General features: G+C 33.0%; 1 protein-coding gene across 6 annotated transcripts in view; it reads right to left on the reverse strand.

Moving 5' to 3' along the window:
- LSM14A (LSM14A mRNA processing body assembly factor) overlaps nucleotides 1-24,421 on the reverse strand; it is a 48,546-nt gene that overhangs the window by 18,467 nt on the left and 5,658 nt on the right. For 3 of the 6 annotated variants that reach the window (XM_077132219.1, XM_077132218.1, XM_077132216.1), the window contains exons 2-5: nucleotides 16,456-16,619; nucleotides 13,859-13,988; nucleotides 3,913-4,035; nucleotides 46-222 (exon numbers count right to left, since the gene is read on the reverse strand). In XM_077132219.1, the coding sequence (XP_076988334.1) occupies nucleotides 46-222; nucleotides 3,913-4,035; nucleotides 13,859-13,988; nucleotides 16,456-16,619 (594 nt within the window). Of the gene's footprint in view, nucleotides 1-45; nucleotides 223-3,912; nucleotides 4,036-13,858; nucleotides 13,989-16,301; nucleotides 16,345-16,455; nucleotides 16,620-24,421 lie in introns of all 6 variants that reach the window. The other 3 variants (XM_077132222.1, XM_077132221.1, XM_077132220.1) reach the window with 2 other exon arrangements.

Consider the following 24,421-nt stretch of genomic DNA (forward strand, 5'->3'; position numbering starts at 1 on the left):
ATGCTGATCAGTCAATTAAATAATAATAAATAGCTAAAATTCTACCTCGCCTGTGCTCTTGATTCTCTATTGCTTTTTGGCTGGTAGATGGCCCAGGCCTGGTTGATACCGGGCTCCTTCTCCCAACAGGTGCTGGAGCAGGTAAGTGGGCCGAGGCGGTCTGTACTGCTTGTTCCATGGTAGGGCTTTTTCTCAAAGGGTCTAATTGAGGGCTTGAACGACCTAAAATGTAACCAAAAGTTAAGATACTACCCTATCCCTTAGAGATTTCAAAATAATCTAGGCCCTAAAAAAAAGCATGTCTACAATTTTATTTCTACCAATCCAAATTCTTAGCCCAAACTGGAATTCATCTACTTAATCAGAGTTTAAAACTGGTTAACCCTAGAAACTGGAATTCATCTACTTAATCAGAGTTTAAAACTGGTTAATCCTACTAGTATAAAACTAAATAATATATTAAGACAATCATCTACCATCAAGTAGGGTTTATTCCAGGAAGGCAGTGATGATTTTTAAGAAACATTTAGTTTGAAATAATCATAGACACAAGAAAGTGAAAAATAGTAGAGTGGACAAAAAGTACACATCATCCATGACCTAGAGGACTGGTCAACAGGTTAGTTAAGAAATATTAAAAAGAAAAAAAAATCTGTATGTCTACCTAGTGGAATAAGATTTAAGTTCTTTAAAAACTGCTGCATATATACACTAACCTAAAAAGTTTGAAGCATTATTTCCTGATACAAGATTTCTAAGAATATTATTAAAGATCATGCTGTAGATAGGCCAGATGCAGGTTTTCTCCAATAACCCAAGATGATGTTCAGTTTAGTCAATATTTCCAAAGGCTTTACTGTTTTAGTACCATCTGAAGATGTGACTGAAGTGATACCTTTATTTCTATAAGCATTATCTACATTAAATTTCTATTATAAGGAAGTCAAAGACAAGAAAATTAGACAGGTGTCTTCAATACATATAGATTTGGGTAATTAAACAGTAATACTACAAGACCAAAAACTCAACCCTCCAGATATTACACAACAGCCACAATCATCCCTTGCCATCTGAAAGATTTCTTGGCAAGTTTTGCTTAATATGGGTTGCGTACTTCACAAAAACTCCAATTTTTCTTTTATGAGCTCAGAGATGATCACAGCATGTCCCAGAAGAATATGACAGGTGCAACATCATGCTTTTTTTGCCCCTAGAATATTTGCTGTAAAGTATGTGCTCAGAGTGCTCTTATATTCCATGATATTGCACCAATTTGTTTTGCTTAAAAATTATGAATCAAACCTGGGTCTTCAGTATGGCAGATGAGACTTCTGCCACTGAGCCACCGCTGCACCATCCAAAATTATGCTCATTTTATGTGAAAATATGCTATACATATTACTATCAGCCTATGCATTTTTTTTTTTGCACAGGCTACAAACAACTGGTGAATTGGTACATGTTGAACATACTGGTTATCACGACCCAAATGCTTCAGGGGCAGTTAGTTTATTAGTAATTCTGCCCAAATTTATAATTATAAAAAGTATGCAATTATGAAAGTCATTATCACTATTTCTAGCCTAATGTCTGAAGGATGCCATTAATAGAAACGGCAAGTTTTCCACTAATTATAAATAAGAAATTATGTGATTTATGCAAGTTTTTTAGTATGTGTTTTGGACTATGAGAAAAGTTTGGAACCATTTATACTTGTGTTAAACTTTTTTCTTTAAGCATATTGCTATAGTTAATTTTATAATACTACAATAAATGATCATACTTCATTAAGGTTTTTCCTCAAGAAAGGATCCTGTGTCTGTCTCACATGTACTACAAAACCACAAGTGATGAGGTAATCACTGCAACTAAGAATTCATTTGCTGTGTACTTAAAAACCTATTCGCAAACAAAACAAAACAAAAACAAAAACAACCTATTTACTAATATTAAAGCTATTATACTAATCTTGGTATGAATAGGGAGCTAAAGAGGATACTGGGCATATCAGGAATAAATCCAGAAGTTATTTCAATATAATAGAACATACCTCCCTGAGCTATCTTCCCATCCTTTAGACAGTTAAAACAAAATTACAGATGGTTTAACTTTTGTGAAATTCAGAAATTTTACTTGGTTGAACATAAAATGAAGATTCCCAGGCTATTTCTACCATAATTTTAAATAAATACGTGTCTAACTTTCTTCTAATATGCACTTTAAATAATTTAATATTTTAATATATTTAACATATATTTTAGTGCTTAGTACAAGGGCAAAAATATCAACTTATTTTTCCCAATCAGCCAGCAGAAATAATTTACTGGAAATAATATATAATTTACTGGAATTATTTCCCAATAACCTACTGGGGTAGTCAACCTTTTCCCACTGATTAATATATTTTATACATAATTGCTTTCTCTTGTTATTATGAACATATTCTTTTATCCCCATTATATAATCAGTGGGTTAGGTTATAGGTAAACTACTGATTTTTGTGTATTTACTTTACACCTGACCTTGATTTAATTTAAGTCCTTAATTAGTTTTTCATGTCTCTCTTTTCCAGGAGTTCCTGATTTGACTAAATATTGGAAAACAATGCTGAGTGGTAGCTATAGCAGGCATCCTTATTTATGATTTTAAAAAGAATTAATTTGGTGTCTCAATATTAAGGTTGATGTTGGTTATTGATTAAGAGAGCTACCACTGACTGGGCACCTTCTGTGTGCCAGACATTATGGTAAGAGCATTGGATACATTTTAAAAAGTTTAATCCTCACAATAAATCTGTTAGTTTCTGGTATAAGTCCCATTTTACGGTTTAGAAAACTGATACTTGGAAAGATTACATATTTTCTTGAAATAAGAGAAAAATTCTTAAAAAAAAATAAATCGATATACATATCCACAATTATACACTTTTATTAGCCTAGAGAAAAGTGTGGAACAATATACACAAAATGGAAATCTGTTATTTTCTCGTAGCAAAACTATGGATATTTTAATTTTTTTCTTATGCTTAGTGTAGCTCTAGCTCATCTACAACAAATCTTGAGGACACTGAAAAAATTAATAATATGAAAGTAACTGCAAATTACTTCAAAATATCTAAAGGTGAGATACACAAGATTATGTTTATCATTGGGATTGATCTTTATTTTCAATAGCTTTTAAATAGTGTCTTATGATTGTAACATTTTTCTGAAATTATTTTACACTGTTTTATTTAAAATTAAATCCATAATAGCCATCTAAAGCAATAATCCAGCAGCACTCACTTTAGTAGATATAAATATGGAATCTTACAACAACTGAAAAGTTACGAGACTGGCTAAAAAAGAGAGCAATCTGCTGGTGGAGAAACAGAACTTGGAAGAAATGAAACATGACTTCTTAGTTAAGTTTATTAAAATGCAGACCCCCAGGCTCCAAGGATTCTGATTAGGTAGGTCTCAAACAGGATATGCATTTTTGAGAACTCCAGATGATCCTTTTATGGTGATCCACACTGAAAACTACTGCTCTAAGTGTTATGAGGATGCTAGGGAAGATGCAACAGAAAAATGAATCGTTTCTTCAGCTGATATTTTCAACTCATTAACAAATCAGTGGGACTGATTTGATATGCTCAAGTGCAAATACTAGTTATATAATTAATCTGCAAATAAAAAAGCACATCAAATTTAGTAAATGTTCACCATTTCAGTTTCATGATCTAAAAATTATTAAAAGTCTAAATCATAGATGTCAATCAACAATACATTTACTGCAATAGTGCAACTGGAATATTTAAAAAGAACTGAACAGAAACTACACATATGATATACAAGTTTTCTTTTACACTTAGAGAAAGACAAAACCACTATAAAAGTTTAGAAAGGAAATATCTGAAGAAAAAATGTTTACCTTGAGATAACTGCGTTTTTAGAGATCTTGTATCCTGTGTAAAGGCAGAACCAACAGCACTACTTTGGGATAAGGTACCGCTGTTTGATGTTTCTGTTCCAAAGGATGTCAAGGAGGTTCCAGCTTTAAGAGATTTTTTTAAAACAAAAAAATTTTAAAATAAACTTTAAACCTTTCAATATTAAAGTAATATAGCATTTCAATCATATGAGTGTTTTAACACTGTCATGTAATAATTGTACAAATTAATAGTACTAAAAATGTCAAACAATTAAAATATGTCAAATAATAGTTTGGGAAATCTTTGGCAATACAGGGGGAAAAAAGCATCCTTAGATGCAAAATATTAATTTTTATAATACATCAGTACTGTCTAAGGCAGTTATGTAGATCTGATAGTAAGGACCCACATCAGATAGAAAAGTAGCAGAAATGATACAATCTACACCAACGCTAAGATTCAATTATTTTAATAACAAATAACCAAATTAGCAGATACGTCTACCGGGAGCTTGTCCAGCATTTCCAAGGCAACAGACAATGGACTCCAGCTTTAATACCTCCCACTCAGGATGCTACTGTGGGACTGCATTCTGCTTAAATCAACAGCAAAATGTTCTGGTAATTTGCAGTAAGGGGTTGTCAGTCCTCCCCTCTAAGTAGCTACAGTATTCTGAATCATCTATTTTTCATATACTATACTGTCTTCTTAGTAATTTTAGTTTACAGTTAGAAATCATTCTTTCATATTCTTTAACAAGTCTGAAATTATTAAATAAAAATAATTCTTAAAATTAATTTAATTTTAAATATTAACATTTTTTTAAAAACAAATCTTCCAATCGATAAACACCTCTTCATTTAATCTTCCTTAATTTTCTCAGCAATGTTTTGTGCTTTTCATCAGAGGCCACAGTTTTCTTAACCTTGGCACTAGTGACATCTTAGGCTGGATACTCTTTAGTGTGGGAGCTGCCCTGCACATTGCAGATTAAATGACATTCCCAGAGATGCCAGTAACACCCCTAGCTATGACAACCAAAAATGTCTCCAGGCACTGAAAATGTCCTTGGAAAAGATAAAATTATCCCCCACCACTGATAACCACGGCTGCAAATGTTTTTAAATCTTTTGCTAAATCAATTCCTGAGAATTTTATATTTACTGATGCATAGTAATGGGTTATACATTTCATTTCCCAATTATGTGTTCTAGATCAGGTATTGGTAAATACATTTTTTTCTGTACTGGCCAGATAAAAAAGACTTTAAGCTTTGCAGACAATATGAACTCTGTTGCAGCTATAAGGTTCTAACTTGGTAATGTGTAAACAACCATACACAACACAGAAACAAATGGGTGTGGCTTTGTTTACCAAAAAGCATATTTATGAAAAACAGACAAAAGGCTGGATTTGGCTCACAATCACTTGCCAATCCCCATCCTAGAATACAAAAACACAGTTGATTTTGCATATTTACTATGTATCCCTCTACCATGTTAAATTCACTTCTAGTGGTTTGAATTATTTCTTTGCATTTCCCATAGAAACAATTACTTATGTCACCTCCGAATAAAAACCATTTAAAATTCTTCCTTTCTAATCTTTAAGCCTATTTATTTATTTTTCTTGCTTTAATTGAACTGGCTAGATCTCAAGAACAATGCCCATTAGAAATGGTATGAGACATGCTGATTTATTTCTTATCTCGGGGGTAAACTGTTTATTATCTCACCATTACGTATTTTAGCTTTAAATTTTTTGTTTATACCACCAATCAGATCTAGGAAGTTCTCTTCTATTCCTTAATTGCTGATAAATGGGTAATGCGTTTTATTAAATGTCTGTGTTGGATCTACTGAGATAATCAGTTTTTCCTTCACTCTATTAATATGGCAAATTATTAATTTACGGCCATTATCAACAAAACAAAAAATGTCAAGTGCTGGAGAGGATGTGGAGAAAGAGGCAGACTTATCCACTGTTGGTGGGAATGTCAAATGGTGTAACCACTGTGGAAGGCAGTTTGGCGGTTCCTCAAAAAGCTGAATATAGAATTGCCATACGACCCAGCAATACCATTGCTAGGTATCTACTCAAAGGACTTAAGGGCAAAGACACAAATGGACATTTGCATACCAATGTTTATAGCAGCATTATTTACAATTACAAAGAGATGGAAACAGCCAAAATGTCCATCAACAGACAATAAACTGTGGTATATACATACGATGGAATATTATGCAGCTTGCAGCTTTAAGACAGAATAAACTTATGAAGCATGTAATAACATGGATGGACCTAGAGAACATTATGCTGAGTGAGACTAGCCAAAAACTAAAGGACAAATACTGTATGGTCCCACTGATGTGAACTGACATTAGAGAATAAACTTGGAATATGTCATTGGTAACAGAGACCATCAGGAGTTAGAAATAGGGTAAGATAATGGGTAATTGGAGCTGAAGGGATACAGACTGTGCAACAGGACTGAATACAAAAACTCAAAAATGGACAGCACAATACTACCTAATTGTAATGTAATTATGTTAAAACACTGAATGAAGCTGCATTTGAGCTATAGTTTTTTTTGTTTTTTTATATATTTTTATTTTTTTCTCTATATTATCATTTTATTTCTTTTTCTGTTGTCTTGCTATTTCTTTTTCTAAATCGATGAAAATGTACTAAGAAATGATGATCATACATCTATGTGATGATATTAAGAATCACTGATTGCATATGTAGAATGGAATGATTTCTAAATGTTGTGTTAGTTAATTTTTTTTAATAAATTAAAAAAAATTATTAACTTATTTTCATATGTTAAAACACCTTTGTATTCCTCAGATAATCCACACTTTCCATCCCCTTTACTACTTGTTAGCTTCATTGCAAACATTCTGCCAAAGATTTTTATACCTGTGTTCATGGGAGATATTGATCTGTAATTTTTCTTATAACTGCCTTATCAGATTTCGGTATCCCAATTATCTAGCATTATAAAATAAGTTAGGAAGTGTTGTTTCTTCCTCTATTCTCTGAAAGAATCTGTGTAAGATTAGTAAAAATTACTTCTTCCCTAAATGTTTGGTAGAATTCATCAGTAAAGCCAACAGTCTAGAATTTTCTGCATGGGAGATTTTGAAATACAGTTTCAACTTTTTAAAAACAGATTTGGGCTACTGAGATTTAATTTCCTCTTCAGTTAGTTTAGGAAAGTTGTATTTTTCAAAAATTTATCAATTTTATCCAAGTTGTTAAGTTTGTTGACAAAAAATTTTCATAATATTCCTATATTAACCTTTTAAAATTTATCGTGATCTTCATTTCTGATACTGGGTTTTTGGGTTTTCTTTTTTCCTTGATCAGTCTTGCTAGGGGCTTATCAATGGTATGAAACTTTTCAAAGATTCAACGTCTAGCTTAGTTTTCTTTTTGTCTTTTGGTCTATTTCATTGATCTCTGCTCTTATCTTTGAAATTTCTTCCCTTTACTACTTTCGGGCCAAGTTTCTTTCCTTGTTCTTTGTGTCTTCATTTCTGTCCTACACCATTAATAGGGAAAGCGATAATAAACCTTTTCAAAATTGCTCCTCTGTCTTTTCTCTCATTTTACAGTATTATTCATATAATGGCTGTGCTGGTTTGAAAGGAAGCATGCCCCCTAAAAAAAGCCAGGTTTTAATATAAATCCCATTTCATAAAGGTAGAATAATCTATATTCAATACTGTATGTTTGAAACTGTAATGAGATCATCTCCCTGGATGGTGTGGTTTAGTCAAGAATGGCTGTTAAACTGGATTAGGGGACGACATGTCTCCACCCATTTGGGTGGGCCTTGATTGGTTTATTGGAGTCCTATAAAAGAGGAAATATTTTGGAGAATGAGAGATTCAGAGAGAGCAGAGCAGGATGAGAAGCCACAAGAAGCAGAGAGTCCACCAGCCAGCGACCTTCGGGGATGAAGAAGGAAAACATTTCCCAGGGAGCTTCATGAAACAGGAAACCAGGAGAAGAAGCTAGCAGATGATGCCTTGCTCACCATGTGCCCTTCCAGCTGAGAGAGAAACCACGACTGTGTTCACCATGTGCCTTCTCAAATGACAGAGAGAGACCCTGAACTTCATCAGCCTTCTTGAATCAAGGTATCTTTCCCTGGATGCCTTTGATTGGACATTTCTATAGACTTGTTTTAATTGGGACATTTTCTCGGCCTTAGAACTGTAAACTAGAAACTTATTAAATTCCCCCTATTAAAAGCCATTCCGATTCTGGTATATTGCATTCTGGCAGCTAGCAAACTAGAACAATGGCAAAATGGAGCAATCATACTAGGATTTAGCAAATAGAAGCTCTTTAGCAAACTTCCTCATCAAAACTACCATCTGTCTTCTGTTCTTTTGTGCTTTCAAACTAATAAAAATTTCCAAAAAATTAACGTTTGAACTTAGCCGTACTTCTGTTTCAGACAGACATTGTCACGTGAATATTTTTGTAAGCTTAATGAAACTAGCCTTGCTGTCCTTTCCATTTTTCTAAAAAATAAAGTTTTTGTTTGAATCCATAGCAATGAAAATATTTTATTTTTAGCACCCTCAAACTTTCCTGCAGTTTTGAGATTCACACAGAGGTAACAGTAAAACTCTAGAGAGGTGACTGAGCAAACACTGGAGTCACCATCAACATGGACATGACATTTCAAAACAGCAAAAGAGATGAATCTCTTGTAACAAGGAAGTTTACTACTCTTTGTCTATGGTGTTAGGAGGAATTCAAAATCCCTTCACTTGAAATTCCTACAATTTTTTCCTCAGTTTAGCTGGATCTCTGGGGGAGTGGTAAGGCCATGATCCTCACAGGCAGAATGGGATTTCCACATACTGCTTACATGAAACGCAGAATCACCTACTCAATGTATTCTACAAGATTATATTACATAATATAATGGGACAACATCAAAGGTAAACATGTAAATGACAGTAGATACTAACATTCCTAGTAAGAATGATTTTATAATCTGACGACTCATTTCTATATTTTGCCATTAGTTATTATCAACTAAGGTTTCAGTGCATCCTTACAGAAATAAAGCAGTATACATATAATCAATCTGTAGAGAACACCAGAGACCTAAGAGAACTATTATCTCTGATATGCTTTTGTTATTTAACCAAACTACATATGTATCCATTTGTCTGTTCGTTCAACTAATATTCCTCCATCTCATCCATAAGAGTATTATGAGACTCAGAGAGCATGCTATTAAACCTATTTATATCGGAAATGATTCATTTTGCATAAATTATTTGTGAAGCCAGCTGACCTTATTAACCAGAATAAATAATAGAAACAAAGATCCAGTTTCCCTAAACTCCTTTATTTTAATCTTGCCATAGAATTAATTTAAATGGCTTGTCAAATCTACAATTCACTGTTTTCATGAATACTTTTTCTCACTGCATCAATAACCTCTAATTGTCTATTAATTAGTGGAAAAATATGGAAAATATTGTTTTGCTGCCTAATTTATTGAAAAATATTTAATTTTTCTCAGCCTCCATAAATTAATGTTAATAATGATCTAATCTCTCTCTGTACATAAGAATTATTTTAGCACCAGCTTAAAAGAATAGTGCTTTAATGCAATCTGGTGCATCATTCTTTTTTTCAATATATGAGAGTATCTGTTTCCCCGCACTCGCACCAAAAAGCACTAGTACGTAGTCAAACTTTTGGATTTCTGTCAAATTAATAGTGGGAAACAATATCTCAGTGTAGATTTAATTTACATATCTCTTAGTATAAGCAAGATTTAGCACATATTTAATGGCGACTTTAAAATTTCTTTTTCTGTGACTTGTCAGCTTCTAACTTTTGCTCATTCTAGTTGGGCTGCTGATCTTTATTTTTAGAAGCTCTTTACATATTAAGGACATTAACTTTTGTGCTATAAACTGCAAATAAAGCTGTAAAAGAACTGTAAAGCGATCTGTAATTTCAAAAGACAAAAGTAATATATGAAAATTCAAATGGAAATTGATTTTCCCCCATCAAATAACAACTGTATAATACTGGATCATCTAACCTTACTTTTTTTTTGTATGCTGTATAGTGGGGGGGGTCACACTTCATTCTTTTTCCATGTAACTATCCTGTTATCGCAGAACCATTTGTTGATTTTGTTTTGTTTTGTTTTTGGGAAGTACACAGGCCGGGAATTGAACCTGGGTCTCTGGTATGGCAGGTAAAAATTCTGTCAACAAACTACCCTTCTATTCCACAACCTTACTTTTTAAATCAGAATGCTGGGGACCAAAAATGAAAAAAGGAGGCTTAGATTAAAAGCAGGCTATACTGTGCCAACACAAAGTATATATGAGTAAATTATTTAAAAAACCATCTGCCACCTTCATGAATGCCACGGCTTTCATCCTCATCATTTAACAAAACTTCTTAGTGTACATAGTTTTCTAATTAGCCAATCCATTAATTAGACTGCCAATATAAAATCAATCAAACAAAAATAATCTGCAAGTGCAAAAATTATTTTGCCAACAAGGAAAACAGGTAAAACTTTATCTCTGTGACACTCAAAGAACACTAAAACAGCCACCTTCAGTATTTTTTATCTTTTTTTTAACCTCCAATATTAAAATTGATAAAAGCATTTAGAAGAAATACACTTTACCACGAGAAATTAAATTCATAAAATACTTTGATTAAACGTACAGACCCTGAAGAATGGCAGAAGCAGTAGTAACTACATAGATACTATGTGCCAGACCCTGTTCAAATGCTTTACAAATATTGTCATGCAAAATTTACAGTATCATAGGACACATAAGTACAATAATTATCCCAACATTAGTTAACTATTTAATTTAGTGAGAGGAGTCCCCAAAAGATAAAGTAATTTGCAATCATTCCTTATTTGAATCCTTAGATAAGGATTCTAACAGTTAAGGTTAACATAGGGTACATACCTTGGTTAACATGTACAATTAATATTGGTCTTATTACTTGAATAGGATTAAGAGATACATGGACCAAAGTTAAACCGCCTATTATACAAAGTCTAAAAGGAACTAAATATTAATTTTTTTTTAATTTTGAAGAATGTCAAACCTATGTAAAAACTAAAAGAAAAATACACTGAGTACCCACATATTCTTCACCTAGACTTACCAACTGTTAACATTATCTATTCCAATTCCCTGTTTCTTTTATCTGAATATACTTCTCTTTTGCCATACATTTGATCTTTCACACTAATATAGCTCAAAACCATCTCCCCAAAACAAAAACCTTCTCCTATACCACAACAATAATCATCATACCTAAGAAAATCAACAACATTATTCAACATATTGAAGTTCCTCAGTAATTCCTAAAATGTTCTTTATATCAGCATCTTTTTCAATCCAGAAATCAACTAAGGTTCATATATTGCATTTGGATGCTATATCTCTTCAGTCTCCACCAGTCTAAAATAGTCCCACTGTCTCCCTCTGTTCTTCAGAACACTGAATCCTTTGAAGAGTTCAAGGAATAGACTTGCAGAATAGCTCACCTTCTAGATTTTAATAAAATTCTGCATTTTCAGCAAGAACAACACATAGGTGGTGTTGTATACTCCCTGCTATATCATCTTTCAGGAGATATACAATTATTTAATTATGGCAATGCCAAACTTGACCACTTGATTAAGACAGTAACCACCAGTTTGTCAATTACAAAGTTCCATTTTTTTCCTTTATAATTAATAAATAATCTGTGGGACCATATTTTAAGACCATCTTAATACAGTGTTTCAACATCTTTCACCAGTGATTTTAGCATCTGTTGGAGACTGAATTATGTCCTCCAAGAAAGACCTATTCAGGTCCCAACCACTGGCCTTGTGTACGTGAAGCCATTTGTAAATAGGACCTGTGAAGATGTTATTAGTTAGAAAGTGCCCATACTAAATGAGGCTGGGCCTTAATCCAATATGGCTGAAGTCCTAATAAGTAAAGGAAATTGGACACAGAAAGAAAAAAGCCATGAGGAACAGCCAGAAGCTTAAAATTAATGGAACCCAAAAGAGAAAGTAGAAACACGGTCATGTGCACTGCCTCGTGACTGAAAAGGCAAAGAACTCTAATGACTGCCAACCTGCTATAAGATACTGACCCCAGTAGGAAGCAAGTCTTGTAGCTGTGAAACTGCAAGCCAATGAATTCCTCTGTTGAGCCAACCCACTGCATGGCATTTGTTTAGCAGCTAGGAAACTAAAACAACATCTCACTGATAATCCTTGCAGGAATTAATTATTACAAATGGTGATTTTCTAAGTCTACCATTCCTTCTACATTTATCATCTAGTATTTTTCTATAAAACATATTTTCTATCTTTCCTCTTCTTTCTCTTCAAGGGGTCCTGGTTTCTTTCAGTGGGAAATGGTGTATAAAAAATAAGAATCGAGTCTACAGTTGTTCTTTGTTACTAGGCGTCATGGCTTCTAGGCCTTCTCTATGAAAAGAGCCAAGTAATACATAGTTTTTGAAAATTTTGACTTCATACTCACACTCTCAGTTTACATCCAATAGGAGGGTTCTTAAACTTTACCTTCCCTCATTCCATATTTGTATCTCCCTTCTCCACTGTAACAACACTGTTTCCCAACATCATCAACATATTTACTCATTGGCCCTATCTAATAATACATATAAAATAGTTTCAGAATTAACAACACCAATACTATTACCAATTACAAACTTAAAATCAAGTTCAAGATTTCTTTACAGTTCTACACTTGTTCTTAGAATATCACCTACTAAGAGTAATACAGTCAGAGTATTACACTTAACATTTACTTGAATTATTTATTTTCTTTGTGTGGTTGCTATCAATTTGATATATAGTTGGCATTAGTTGTTTCTGTTTATACTCAATTTTAGGATTTGCTTTTTCCCATACTTTTTAAATTTTTGTGAATAAGTAAAACATTTATATACATCAAAAGACAAAACTATATAAAAATATAAAGTATATTCAAAGAAAGGAATTAAATAATTTCAACAAAACTTGTTAGAGTACTTATGAATATCAAAATACCCTTGAAAGTGAATTAGTGATTCAGTGACACAAAGAATAAATTGATAAATGATTATTTCAATTGGATTTCAAAAAGATTAAAGGCTAGAGCTTGAGATTCAAAGTAATTCTTTATTGTGGGAATATTAATAAAGGTCTATTTAAGAGATAAAATGCAGAGGTATAAAAACAAAACAGCACTGAGCTGATGTGATTATATACAGCTTTCATACACAATGGATACCTTTGTCCTCCAATCATTAGTAGGACTGTCATTAGTCTAGTCCTTACTATATGCCTTCAATACATTATATTTCTTAAATATTGTTGTAATAAAGAAAGCACCAAACCCTCAAACATGCTATTTGTGAGGATCTCTCACAGGTGAGTGTTAAAGGTGATAACCATCCACATTCCATAAAGCAATAATATTCCTGAATGGCATTATCTACAATCCCCCTTTTAGGGAGCCGTCCTGTCAGAAAAATGTTTATTTAAAAATTTTATGTAAATTTAAAATAACATTCAAGGAAATGTGGTAACTGGACATGTAAGGGTTTAAAATATATGCAATATGCAGGAGACCCAGTTTTGATTGCTGGCCCATGCACCAAAAAAACCAAAAAACAACAACAAAAAAAAAGATACTGGATTTTTCTAAGAGCTAGCCTTTATAGAACTGCTAGTCATTAAGGCCATTAAATAAAGCCTTCAAAATAATAATTAAAAATGCGTTTTCAACATCATGAAACAAGGTTACAAAAGGAACATTAAGCAATATTTCCAAGAGTTTGTGGTGTTCTAGACATATGTGATAAAAAGAGGGAGATTACAAAAAAAAAGAAAAGAAAAAAAGCACCACATACCAACACCAACAGCACCAAATTGCTGCCCGACTAATGAACTTGGACTGAACTGGCTATACGTTGACATCCTGCCAAAAGGTCCGTAGGAACCCACTGACTGGAATGAAGAAGTAGATGAGCCTAGTGAAGACTAAAGGAAAATCATGGGTTATTTTTCCAACTCTAAGCAACATATATATATATATAATGGAAAGAAGCTTGGGTTTTTAAAATTTTAAGATAACTATGAGATTACAACCAGACACAAAAGTAAATAACAATAACTTAGAACATGCATCAAGATAGCTGAACAACCTTCTGAATTCAATATTGTAGACATGACAATTACACTCAATATGATTTACAATACTTTCTTTTCTATAATGACCTCCCTCTTTGGGTTAAAGAGCTTTACAGTGAGTTTTATAAAGAACTGAGTAAAGTTACTTTACTTAAAAAAAATATATATATATATGTGTGTGTGTGTGTATATATATATATATATGTGTGTGTGTATATATATATGTGTGTGTGTGTGTATATATATATGAGGGAAAAAGCCCCAACATTTTTAGGTATTATATTTTAGCTTGGTGCTGACATAAAAAAAGACATCTTGGACAGGCAACAGCGGCTCAGTGGCAGAGTTCTCACCTGCCATGCCAAGACCCGGGTTCATTTTCCAGAACCTGCTCATGTTAAAAAAAATAAAAATAAAAATAAAAAAATAAATCTCATTTAAAAAATTTTATTCTTATTTTCAGTCATTTGAGGTATACTATTAATTTCAGTTAGGAAAGAGATGCGGAAACAAGCTACCCCACACAAAAACATTTACATTTTATACTGCTACCATTAATTTTAAGAACATTTAGAAACCTTAACTTACCAAACCTAATATAAACACACACATATTTTATACATTATTACATCTAATTATAAAATGTTTTATAATATAAATATAGAGATTACTACAAACTACTAGGATATAACTCATTGATGGCAGGACCTTATCTATGTGTTCACTTTTAGTGTCAGGCACATCTTAAGCACTCAATAAATTCATCTTAAGCACTCAAATTCTGTTCAATGAATGACTAAGTAGATCAAGTCAAAGTTTATGGTGGTTAAAAGAAGTTGTTCACCATCTTTTCGTACGTGCTGGCTTAGTTTTTTCCCTCATTTCATAAAAAACTGAATACTAAAATAACTGGTTCCTGGAGAATTTTCAAAAGATATACGAAAGAGAGCAAGGTAATACCTGGTTTGCTATAGGGTAGCTCTCTCTATTAAGATTGTCCCTTCTTCCTCCATTCAAAGATTAACATGTTCTGAGGATTCTTTCAGACTTACTCCTCTGATAAATAAGCTTAAAAAGGGGAGGGCATGGGTGAGGAGAGAATTTCTTCAGTTTCTGCTGTAAGAATAAAATTTACCATTTCTTATTTAAAAGCTTATCTTATATTCAGGAAAAACAAATAGTAGATACAGGGCAAAATGCATTTTCTCCCTCTTTTTTTTTTCACTTTAAAATTACATAACATTTTATATTTTCTTTTAAAGAGTTCACTAGGTATTTTCTTTTACTAGCTGGAAGATAGTAATATAAACCCTATGCAAGATAATATATATTTTGAATATCTGTTTTATGGAAAACTAGTATTTTTTCATCTAAGGGAAAAAAAGGGAGGTAAATTTAAAATAACCTAGAAGTATTAAACTGCTGAATAATCAAGCAAATTTTAGATCAAGTGATAAAACAATGAATCCTGAGAACAAAAAAGATTAAATTGAGAAGAAAATGGATTCGGGAGGAAACCACAGGAATCATGAGCTTTTAACTAGCTATACCGTCAAGTAAAAATACTCTTCATGAACTTGCTTCTTCTTCTGTTATAGCTGAGATTTAAGACCTTCTTTACACTTCTGATAAACATGTAAATTTGTAATGTTCATCCCTTTTACATCAAAATGTACACTTTTAGGTATCATGCATATTCATTTTTAATAAAATACTCACATTTTTAATTTCTTTTACTGAGAACACTTATGGTCTTTTCTCTTTTAATGTCTTATTTAGGGAATCCAACAACCTTAAACTTGTACTATCTTTTTACACAATACAGCATATTATATAATATATGTAAGTTAGCATTTTTCACTAAACCTTTACTTAAAATTTTACTTAAGCGTAGCCATTATATCTTGGTTTGTAATATGAAACATATATGAATATATTAAAAGGGAATGGGTCATAGATTTTGGAATCAAACTACGTTGGTTCAATTTTGACTCTACCTCAGTTGCCTCCCTCACTTGTTAAAAATGAGAATAATTACATGAGACTTAAATTATGTACAGTGTTTCAAACCGTGCCTGACACAGAGCTCACCTTCTATCAATGTCAGCTATTTCAACTGTGACGAAATTAGAAAATATTTTATAATAAAAATAAATTCCTCACCTGTATCTTATTTAGTCCCAACTTATGATCCAAAGACAAAAACCTAGATGAGAATATTATCCAGATAATTTTTAACTTTGAAATGAGAAGTGATGTGAACATTAAAAAAACAAAAACTTGGGAAAAGCAAAAGCAAGGCTAGTCGCTCAGTTACCTGAACAATAGCTGGGTCCTGAGGCAAAGAACATTGTGGTTTTGGTGGCTCACAAACAGTAAGGTCTTTAATATCACTCCCGCGGAATATAATATATTCAAAGACTTCATCTCGAGGTGGTATTGGACGATCTGTTGGTCTGTCTTCTGTACCAAAGGAACGAACTGGTGACAAAATAGAGATAAGATGTGTGTCTATTCATCACATCCAGATTGCGCCTTTCAAAAGTATGCTGTTGCAAGTACTAAACAGCAGTTCTCAAATGTAATCCATAACAAAGCATTCACTAATAGGCTGATAAATTAAAAAAAAAAAAGAAAGAAACTGGGTTTTGCCTACAAGTAAATGTATTCAATTTAAAAGACTCTTTGTATCTGTCAAAGGCCCTCCTTCTACAAAATTACAAAGAAACTCAAATAGGGTTTCTAAGGCTTAATGAAATCATTTCAAACTATACCCAGAAAGTAGATTCAGAGTAAATTCAATGAAAATTTGCTTATCACGTTTGGGCAAGCAGCAGGCACAGAAAGGTATAAGGTAAAGAAAACAAGGTGGTGGTGGGGGAAATGTAGAACAAAGCAAAATTTTTACAGAAAAGATGAAAGTAAGAAAGGGAAGAAAAGAAGGGACCAAGTATACAAGCAATGAAAGAAGAAAAAAAACAAGTAAACAGAAAGAGAGGAAGAAAGAAAGACAAAGGACATGGTAAACAAAAGACAGATTAAATATTCATTTAATGGATAGGAAATAGATGAAGATTTCAGAAAGAATTACCGCAAATTCTTGAGAACAATAAGCAGAACATACTCATGATCAAAATGATACTGAAAAGAAAAGGTAGCATGCAGAGGTAAGAAAAGAGAAAAATACACAAGCTAAAATCAGCAGAATAAATGTATAATCAATGGCAAGAAACAGAACAATTCAGTAAACCAAGTTCACAGTAGAGAAAATTTCTGAGAAAAAGCAAACAAAATGTAAAGAAAAAGTATAGAAAAAAAAGGTAACAAGGAAATTAGTTATTACGATTCAACAGTTAGTTAACTCTTGTCCCTGAGTTAGATAACAGAATAAATATAAAGATATAACAGAACAGGAATTTCCTGACATGAAGACTTAAATCCGACCAAAAGACTTCACTGTATTTCCAGAAAAAAAAATTTAGCACACTATGAACCATACAGACTTATCCTTTGCTATATTAAAACAAAGAACTCATGGAAACAGTAGTATCAAACATAATAAACTCATATAAGCACATAAATATACATGACAATTTATTATATTTATAGAACAAAATATAAATGTAATGGCTCTGAAGGCTAAATAATGTGACAAAATAAGCCAAACAGTATTTATCACATAGTAGTCCAACAAAAATGAGGAGATGAAGATGAGTGGAGACAAGAAGAAAAACAAAAGGAAAAGTATGCAAATTAACATTCTCTCATCTTTTATAGATACGGAATCATTTGATAAAGTTTTTTTGAAAGTTGATTAATTACTAAATGTAGACTTTAAAATCTGTTATATGAAGTCCTAAAAGTAATACTAAGGGCATTCCTTCCAAAATATGGGATGGAGGAAACCCTATTATACAGTCAAAGAGGCAAAATGAAAAAGCAAGAAAATAGAAACCATGGGATAAGATGGCTTACAGACACCAACAGCTTGAAAAACATACTCTAACAATGGGGATTGGTTCGATCAGATTATAAGAAAAGAGATCAGAAGGGCACATAACACAAGATATTGTCACAGAACAAATGAGAGGTGGTGAAGGTTGAAAACCAAGCATTGGTTAGGAGAAGAAAAGGAAGGAGGCATAACAAGACCTGCAAAGTAATTACCAATACGGTTCTGCCATAACATGCAGTTAAACACATGAACCAGCTCCACTGCAACTGACAAGGGAATTATGTGAGTACACTGAGAAGTAAGGTTGGTTCATCCTCAATTTTTCCTGAAATGTTATTGTTTTGCACTTGCAGGTAGCAGCAGCTAGATGCAGCAAGACAGAGAAGAAAGTACCCAAGGCTCACTAACTCAAACCTTTCTCTTGGCTCAATGTGACTTTATGCTCTGTGCTCCACAGAAGTGTTTACTATGTTTCTCCCCGATTTCACTCTTTTCCCCTTGTCTCCAGAAGTTGGTCCAACTCATATTTTCTTTCATTAGGCTACCTTCATCTTTATTTTTTAAGGTATAATCCTTTAAGTATGTATGTCTTAGGAATTTAATAATTACTTAAAGGTGGTGATATCTGTATTAATTTATTAATGCTTAAGTTACAAAGTTGTGCAGGTACTGAATGGTCTGTTTTCAAATCCTAGTTTTCCTATAACCTTGCTTCTTTTAGTACAGGAAGTTATACATATGTTACAGCAGAAATATGTGTACCTGACTGATAAAACCTGCTACATTTTTTCCTGTCCTCCCATTCTTCATAATTCTTTGGGGCTAAAATTGAAATATTCAATTTAACCTAGGATCCCAGAATTATTTTCCTATGTCTCTTTTCTTTATAACATTCAGTATTCTAAGAGAGAAACATTTTTACAGGATTAGCTTATTTATTTTACAACACCAGCAGTAACTACACATTCCAATTTAAAAACCAACTGGTAATGTGATGAGTCCTAATTAAAACAATACTGCTATATTTCACTGTATCTCATTTCATTCTTTTCAAATGCTTACTGGGCACTATGTACCAGCTACTTTGCTAGGTGCTAGGGAAATCCATTCCTATTCTCAAGTCTATTTACATGAGTTTGAAGGTCCACTCCGTATTTAAAGTCTGTAATGCAACCTCTCATACTCTAATAAGAACCAACATCCAGTTTCCTCAACATAATCCAATCTATTAAATTGACACAGCATTAGCTTCAAATTAAGCTTTAATTCTACCATCAAGTCAGAATGTGGTACAGATCTGATCCTGTGAAGCTGGGTGATTGTCATGAATAAATAAAAATGTAATAATTCAGTATGCCTAGAATTTTTTTTTTTTTTTTTACTTTTTATGATTTGAATCTATGATCCATTTTGAATGAATTTTTGTATGTGCCTAGAATTTTTAAGTGACACTAAGTAGGCTACTATGCTAAAGTCCTTGCCCTCAGGGAACGTACAGTCTAGCAATTATATTGCGCACTGTGTAGGAAAGAAAGCACAGTGTTAACTGGAGCATATGACAAACTAGTGGGATTGAACTAGACTGAGAAGTTTATAGTCTTTCCAAAGGGAAGTAAGTTAAGATCTGAAAGATGAGTGAAACATTCTAGGAAGATGTGCAGAAGCTCTGAACTACTATAGGAACCAAGTTAAGGAGAAGGTATTGAAGGAATCTAAGTATATGTTGGTGGGGGGAGGGAGAAAGGGTAGGGGTGACAGAGATTAAAGGGTACAGAGACGGACGAGGGTTTTCAAAGACCTGAGTGCAGTGTGGAAAATAAACTGGAAATGGAAGGCAAGTGATGGTGATGTTGATGTTCTCAGAAAAAATTCACTCTTAAAAGAGACCCAAGATCAAGGTAATATGACTTAACTAATACAATTTTTTACTCAGTCTTCTACCACTCTGGCTATTTTTATTTTCAAAACAGTCTGCTCTATTACTCATAGTATTTAAAAAATTAGGTAAATCTACCTGGTAGAAAGTTATACAGCCATTAAGGAAATCATAAAGACTATACAGCAACACTAAACATTTTAAGTAAAAGAGAAAGATTATAACTATATTTTCAAAATATTTTAATTACCTAAAATAAAAACACAAACATCCACAAAAAATAAAGCCTGGCAGACAAGACACAAAGTAATAATAGATGGGTTAAAATGGTAAAGTGAGGGATATCTGTCCTCTATATTCTAAACTTCATCATATTATTACATTAATTTAATAACTAATAAGTATTTTAGTTTTTTTATTCCTCAAATGAGGAAAGCTAAGTTTTAGGCCAGTGTTTAATTTAAAAGTATGAGAAATGGGGAAAATAATTTTCTCTATTAGTCTTAACACACACACACACACACACACAAAACAGAAAGGGTACAAGTATCTGGCAAAATTATCTCTAAAAATTCTCCATATCAAAGCAAGCTCAAACATCATCCTAATGCCAAATTTGATTACCAATATATTCACACCTATACACACAGTCAAGAATATGGTCAGAAGGAATAGGTGTAGTGACCAGCTCCTCAATACAATATCCCCATTGTAAAATACCAGAGCTCTCTAAGCTTGAACAGGATAAACATCATATACTTAATCTACATAGTTCGGTACAGTTAGAAACCCCACTCATGACATCCTTAGCATTTTCTCAAAGTTTTAATTTCTTAAAAAAAGATTTTTTTTATTATGGTAACATAAAATTTTCAGAGCCTTAAATTTTTTTTCAGTCTTATATTTTGAGTAAATTAAAATTGATAAATTAGACTCTAATATCAACCTATAAGAGAAACAAATGAATATCAAAATGTGGCTGTAACAAATGGAATGGCTGAATTATTCAAAAAATTGCAAAGTTAGGAAAAGTAAGGCCAAGTAAAATTCAAACAGAAATCTAAAATAAGATTTATGATGTGATCTTAAAAGACCTGGGTGCAGTGTGGAAAATAAACCCCCCTGGTCAAGTGTCAGCTTCAAGACCTAATCCCAACCTGATCCCAATCCAAATTTAAGTTTCAACAAAATCCACTATTCTGTTTCCATACCAGGACTTCAGTCCTCTATCATAGCTCCTCCCCACACTCAAACTAAACTAAATTTCAGCTGCAATTATACTTCTCCAAAGTTTTTACTGGTGTTGGAGAGGAGGAGCTATCCAGTTGTATGAAATGCAAAAGGGGATTGATTTGGAGATCTAAGCACAGTTTAAAAACTTTCAAATAATCCTCCAGTTTTTTGCTCTACCTTCACCCTGAACTACTTCATAGTTTTCTAGTACCCAATTGTACCTGATGGTGCCAACTCCTGTTTTAGGAGCTTGAAGGGTTGTTAATCAGGTTATTTCTTGGTTTTCTCAACTGTATGCTTAGGTTGTAGCCTTCTCAACTCTGCTAAAAAGTCACTTAAACCCATCCATTTGTTTTCCAGCTTCCAAAATTTTATTGCTGCTGTCTCCCTTTCAAATCTACTTTGTTCTTTATGGGTTTATATCTTAAAAAAAAAAAATCCCTCTTGTGGTTTTAATAGGATTTATCAATGGGGCAGGAAAGAAAAAGTATGTCCAATCTGCCATCTTTACTTAGCAGTCTAAATTTAACCTTGTCTCTTGAAGCTCTTTTCACTTGGGCACTCTTCCTTATGGTTGATTTTCTATTTTAATCTCCCAAACTATAAAACCAAGAGACAAAAATATGAAAAATAAAATAGAAACCAAAGATAGAGGACATCTGCACCTAATAAAAGTTCTAGCAAGAAAGGGGGTGAGAAAGAAGAGGAACAGAAAATAAGGTAGAAACCAACAATCACTAGTGTGGTAACATTTCTGAATCCCAAGAACAGAGAATCCCAAAAGTTTCTGGAGAGAAAAGTGACTGAGAATCAGACCAGCAACAGCAACACCAGAATGCTATAAGACAATGAAGCCAAAACTCTATAGAAAAAACAAATCTGATTTTGGAATGCTATCACCAACGAGTTAATCAAGCAAACAATAATATAAATTCACTATGAAAATTTACTATCATACATTCTATTTTTTAAAATTACAAAGATGTACTCAAGAAAAATGGGGGAAAAAAGGAATCAAGTGGAAATAAGAAACAGAAACCCTTGAGGGTCTTTGAATAGACTGGTGAGAGAAGTAGTAGAGGTAGTAAAAAGTCAAATTCTAGGTATATTTTGAGATTAGAGCTAACAGGATTAAATCAGATAACGTATGTGAGAGAAAGAGGAGTCAAAGATGACTCCAAGGTTTCTGGTCTGATTAACTAAGAGAATGGAGGTACACTCAATTAGATGGGAACTAATGAAGGAACTGGCTTGGGATATGTTGAACTTGAGATGCCCAGTAGACACCCCTGTGGAGATGGTAAGGAGACAGTTGGATATACAACCCAGGAGTTCAGAGGAAAGGGTTCAGAGTGAAGATAGGAGCCAGTAATGTATAAATAGTATTTAAAGTCATGAACTGGATGATATTCAAGAGAGGAGTATAGATGATTAAATAAGCAAAATAAAAATGTAAAATGCTGGGGGTAGGGGGACAATAGAGAGGACTGAACCCTGAAACTCCTATATTTGGAGGTTTAGGAGTTGAAGAATCAGGAAAAGAGAATGAGAAGCAACCAGTGAGGCATGAAAAAAAAAAACCCAGTTAAAGTCAAGAGAAGAAATAAGTGGAAGGTGGTGAGGGTACTGCAATACTGTGAATGTGAGAATTTATTCAGGATAAAGTTATGAGGAGAGAGAGGAATGGTGAAAGTGGTGGGATCAGTAGGCTATAAACTACAGTGGGTGTGAATGACTGAATGAACTGGGGTACTAGAGAGACTGAACACCTAGACAGAGGTGACTGGAAATAGCAAAGGGATAGCTATCCTCTATTAAGCATATATATAATTTTGCTATTACCTCATTTAATTGCCAGAATGGCCCTGAAAGATGGACATTATTATTCCTATTTCAGAGATAAGGAAGCTAAAACTTAGGTTAAATAACTTGTCCAAGGTCAAAGAGATAAGTATTCCAAACTGGCTTTTTGAGCCGTATTTTTTTTCCAGAAAAACAAAACAAAAATCACAAAATCTAAATAAGACCCCTGTAAACATAATATACTAATCCCCACACTAACTCACACTTTATCCATCTTAAGATTTATTACAATAAAATGCAGTGTTTAAAATGGTTAAAATATTCCTTTAAAGCATCATGAGAGAAAATAAAAGCAAATTTACTCCTGTAGAGGGCATCCTTTACTGTGGAGTAACTAAAATCAAGTTAAACCATCTGTAGTTACTGCTATTATTATTTTGGCACTGTTATTAAATACAAAATCTTGCTATGCGTTATGCATATATAAGATTTCTTTACCCTTCCTACTACCATTTTGTTTGTGTTTGGTTTTTTTTTCCCCTTTGACATGTGCAGATTTGGGGTACTAAACCTGGGTCTCCCCTACAACTATTTTTTTATTTGTGGTTTAATGTTGTTTTCTTAACTTCTGGTTCAGAAAGTCATGGTTTATCTTACAAAACTGGAAAATAAACAGTTTTTGGCACCTGACTTCAGACTCCCAGAATTACTGAGCATTTCTGTGGCTTACACGGCAATAAACTATTTCCAAGGCTCTAAATCTTGGCAACCTCACTAAATAGGACAACCAAAAAAACTGGCTTGAAGTTTCATTGGGTCTTTGAAGTTCTAGGCAGTGATTTTGTGAACTGCTAGATCTAAATCCCCAAGTCTACACTAAATCAATAAGGTGTCTCACTGGAATTTCATCGATTATATAAAGCTCTTCCACCCTCTCCAACAGGGTCATAGTTTATAATTATGTGGCTAATTAACAATCAAGAAGTGGGTGAAAATGGGGCAAGACTCAGCAGATGATTAAAGAAATAGTTTATTAATAATTTATCTGTTTTTATACTCTTCTACCTACCTCCTAATTTTAAGACAAATAATTAAAAAAAATTTATTGTGGTAAAAATAAACGAAATTTGCCATTTAACCATGTACAATTCAGTGACATGAGCCACAGTCACAATGTTGTACAACCAACACCACTGAGGACAAATCACTTTAAAAGCAGCTGACTTATCTGATCATTTTTCTTCACAAAGTCCCCTTTTCTAATGCAGTGGCAACCTGGTTTCCATTTGAGTGATATATTATCTAGCTACAGCTAATCTAAATACATAAAAATTTCACCCATTTTAGTTCATTTTATTTAAAATGTTAAAATCTACATACATAATGCTTATAGGAAATGTGTATTTCTTCCCAGCT

Source organism: Tamandua tetradactyla, chromosome 16, assembly GCF_023851605.1.
Source record: "Tamandua tetradactyla isolate mTamTet1 chromosome 16, mTamTet1.pri, whole genome shotgun sequence".
NCBI lineage: Eukaryota > Metazoa > Chordata > Mammalia > Pilosa > Myrmecophagidae > Tamandua > Tamandua tetradactyla.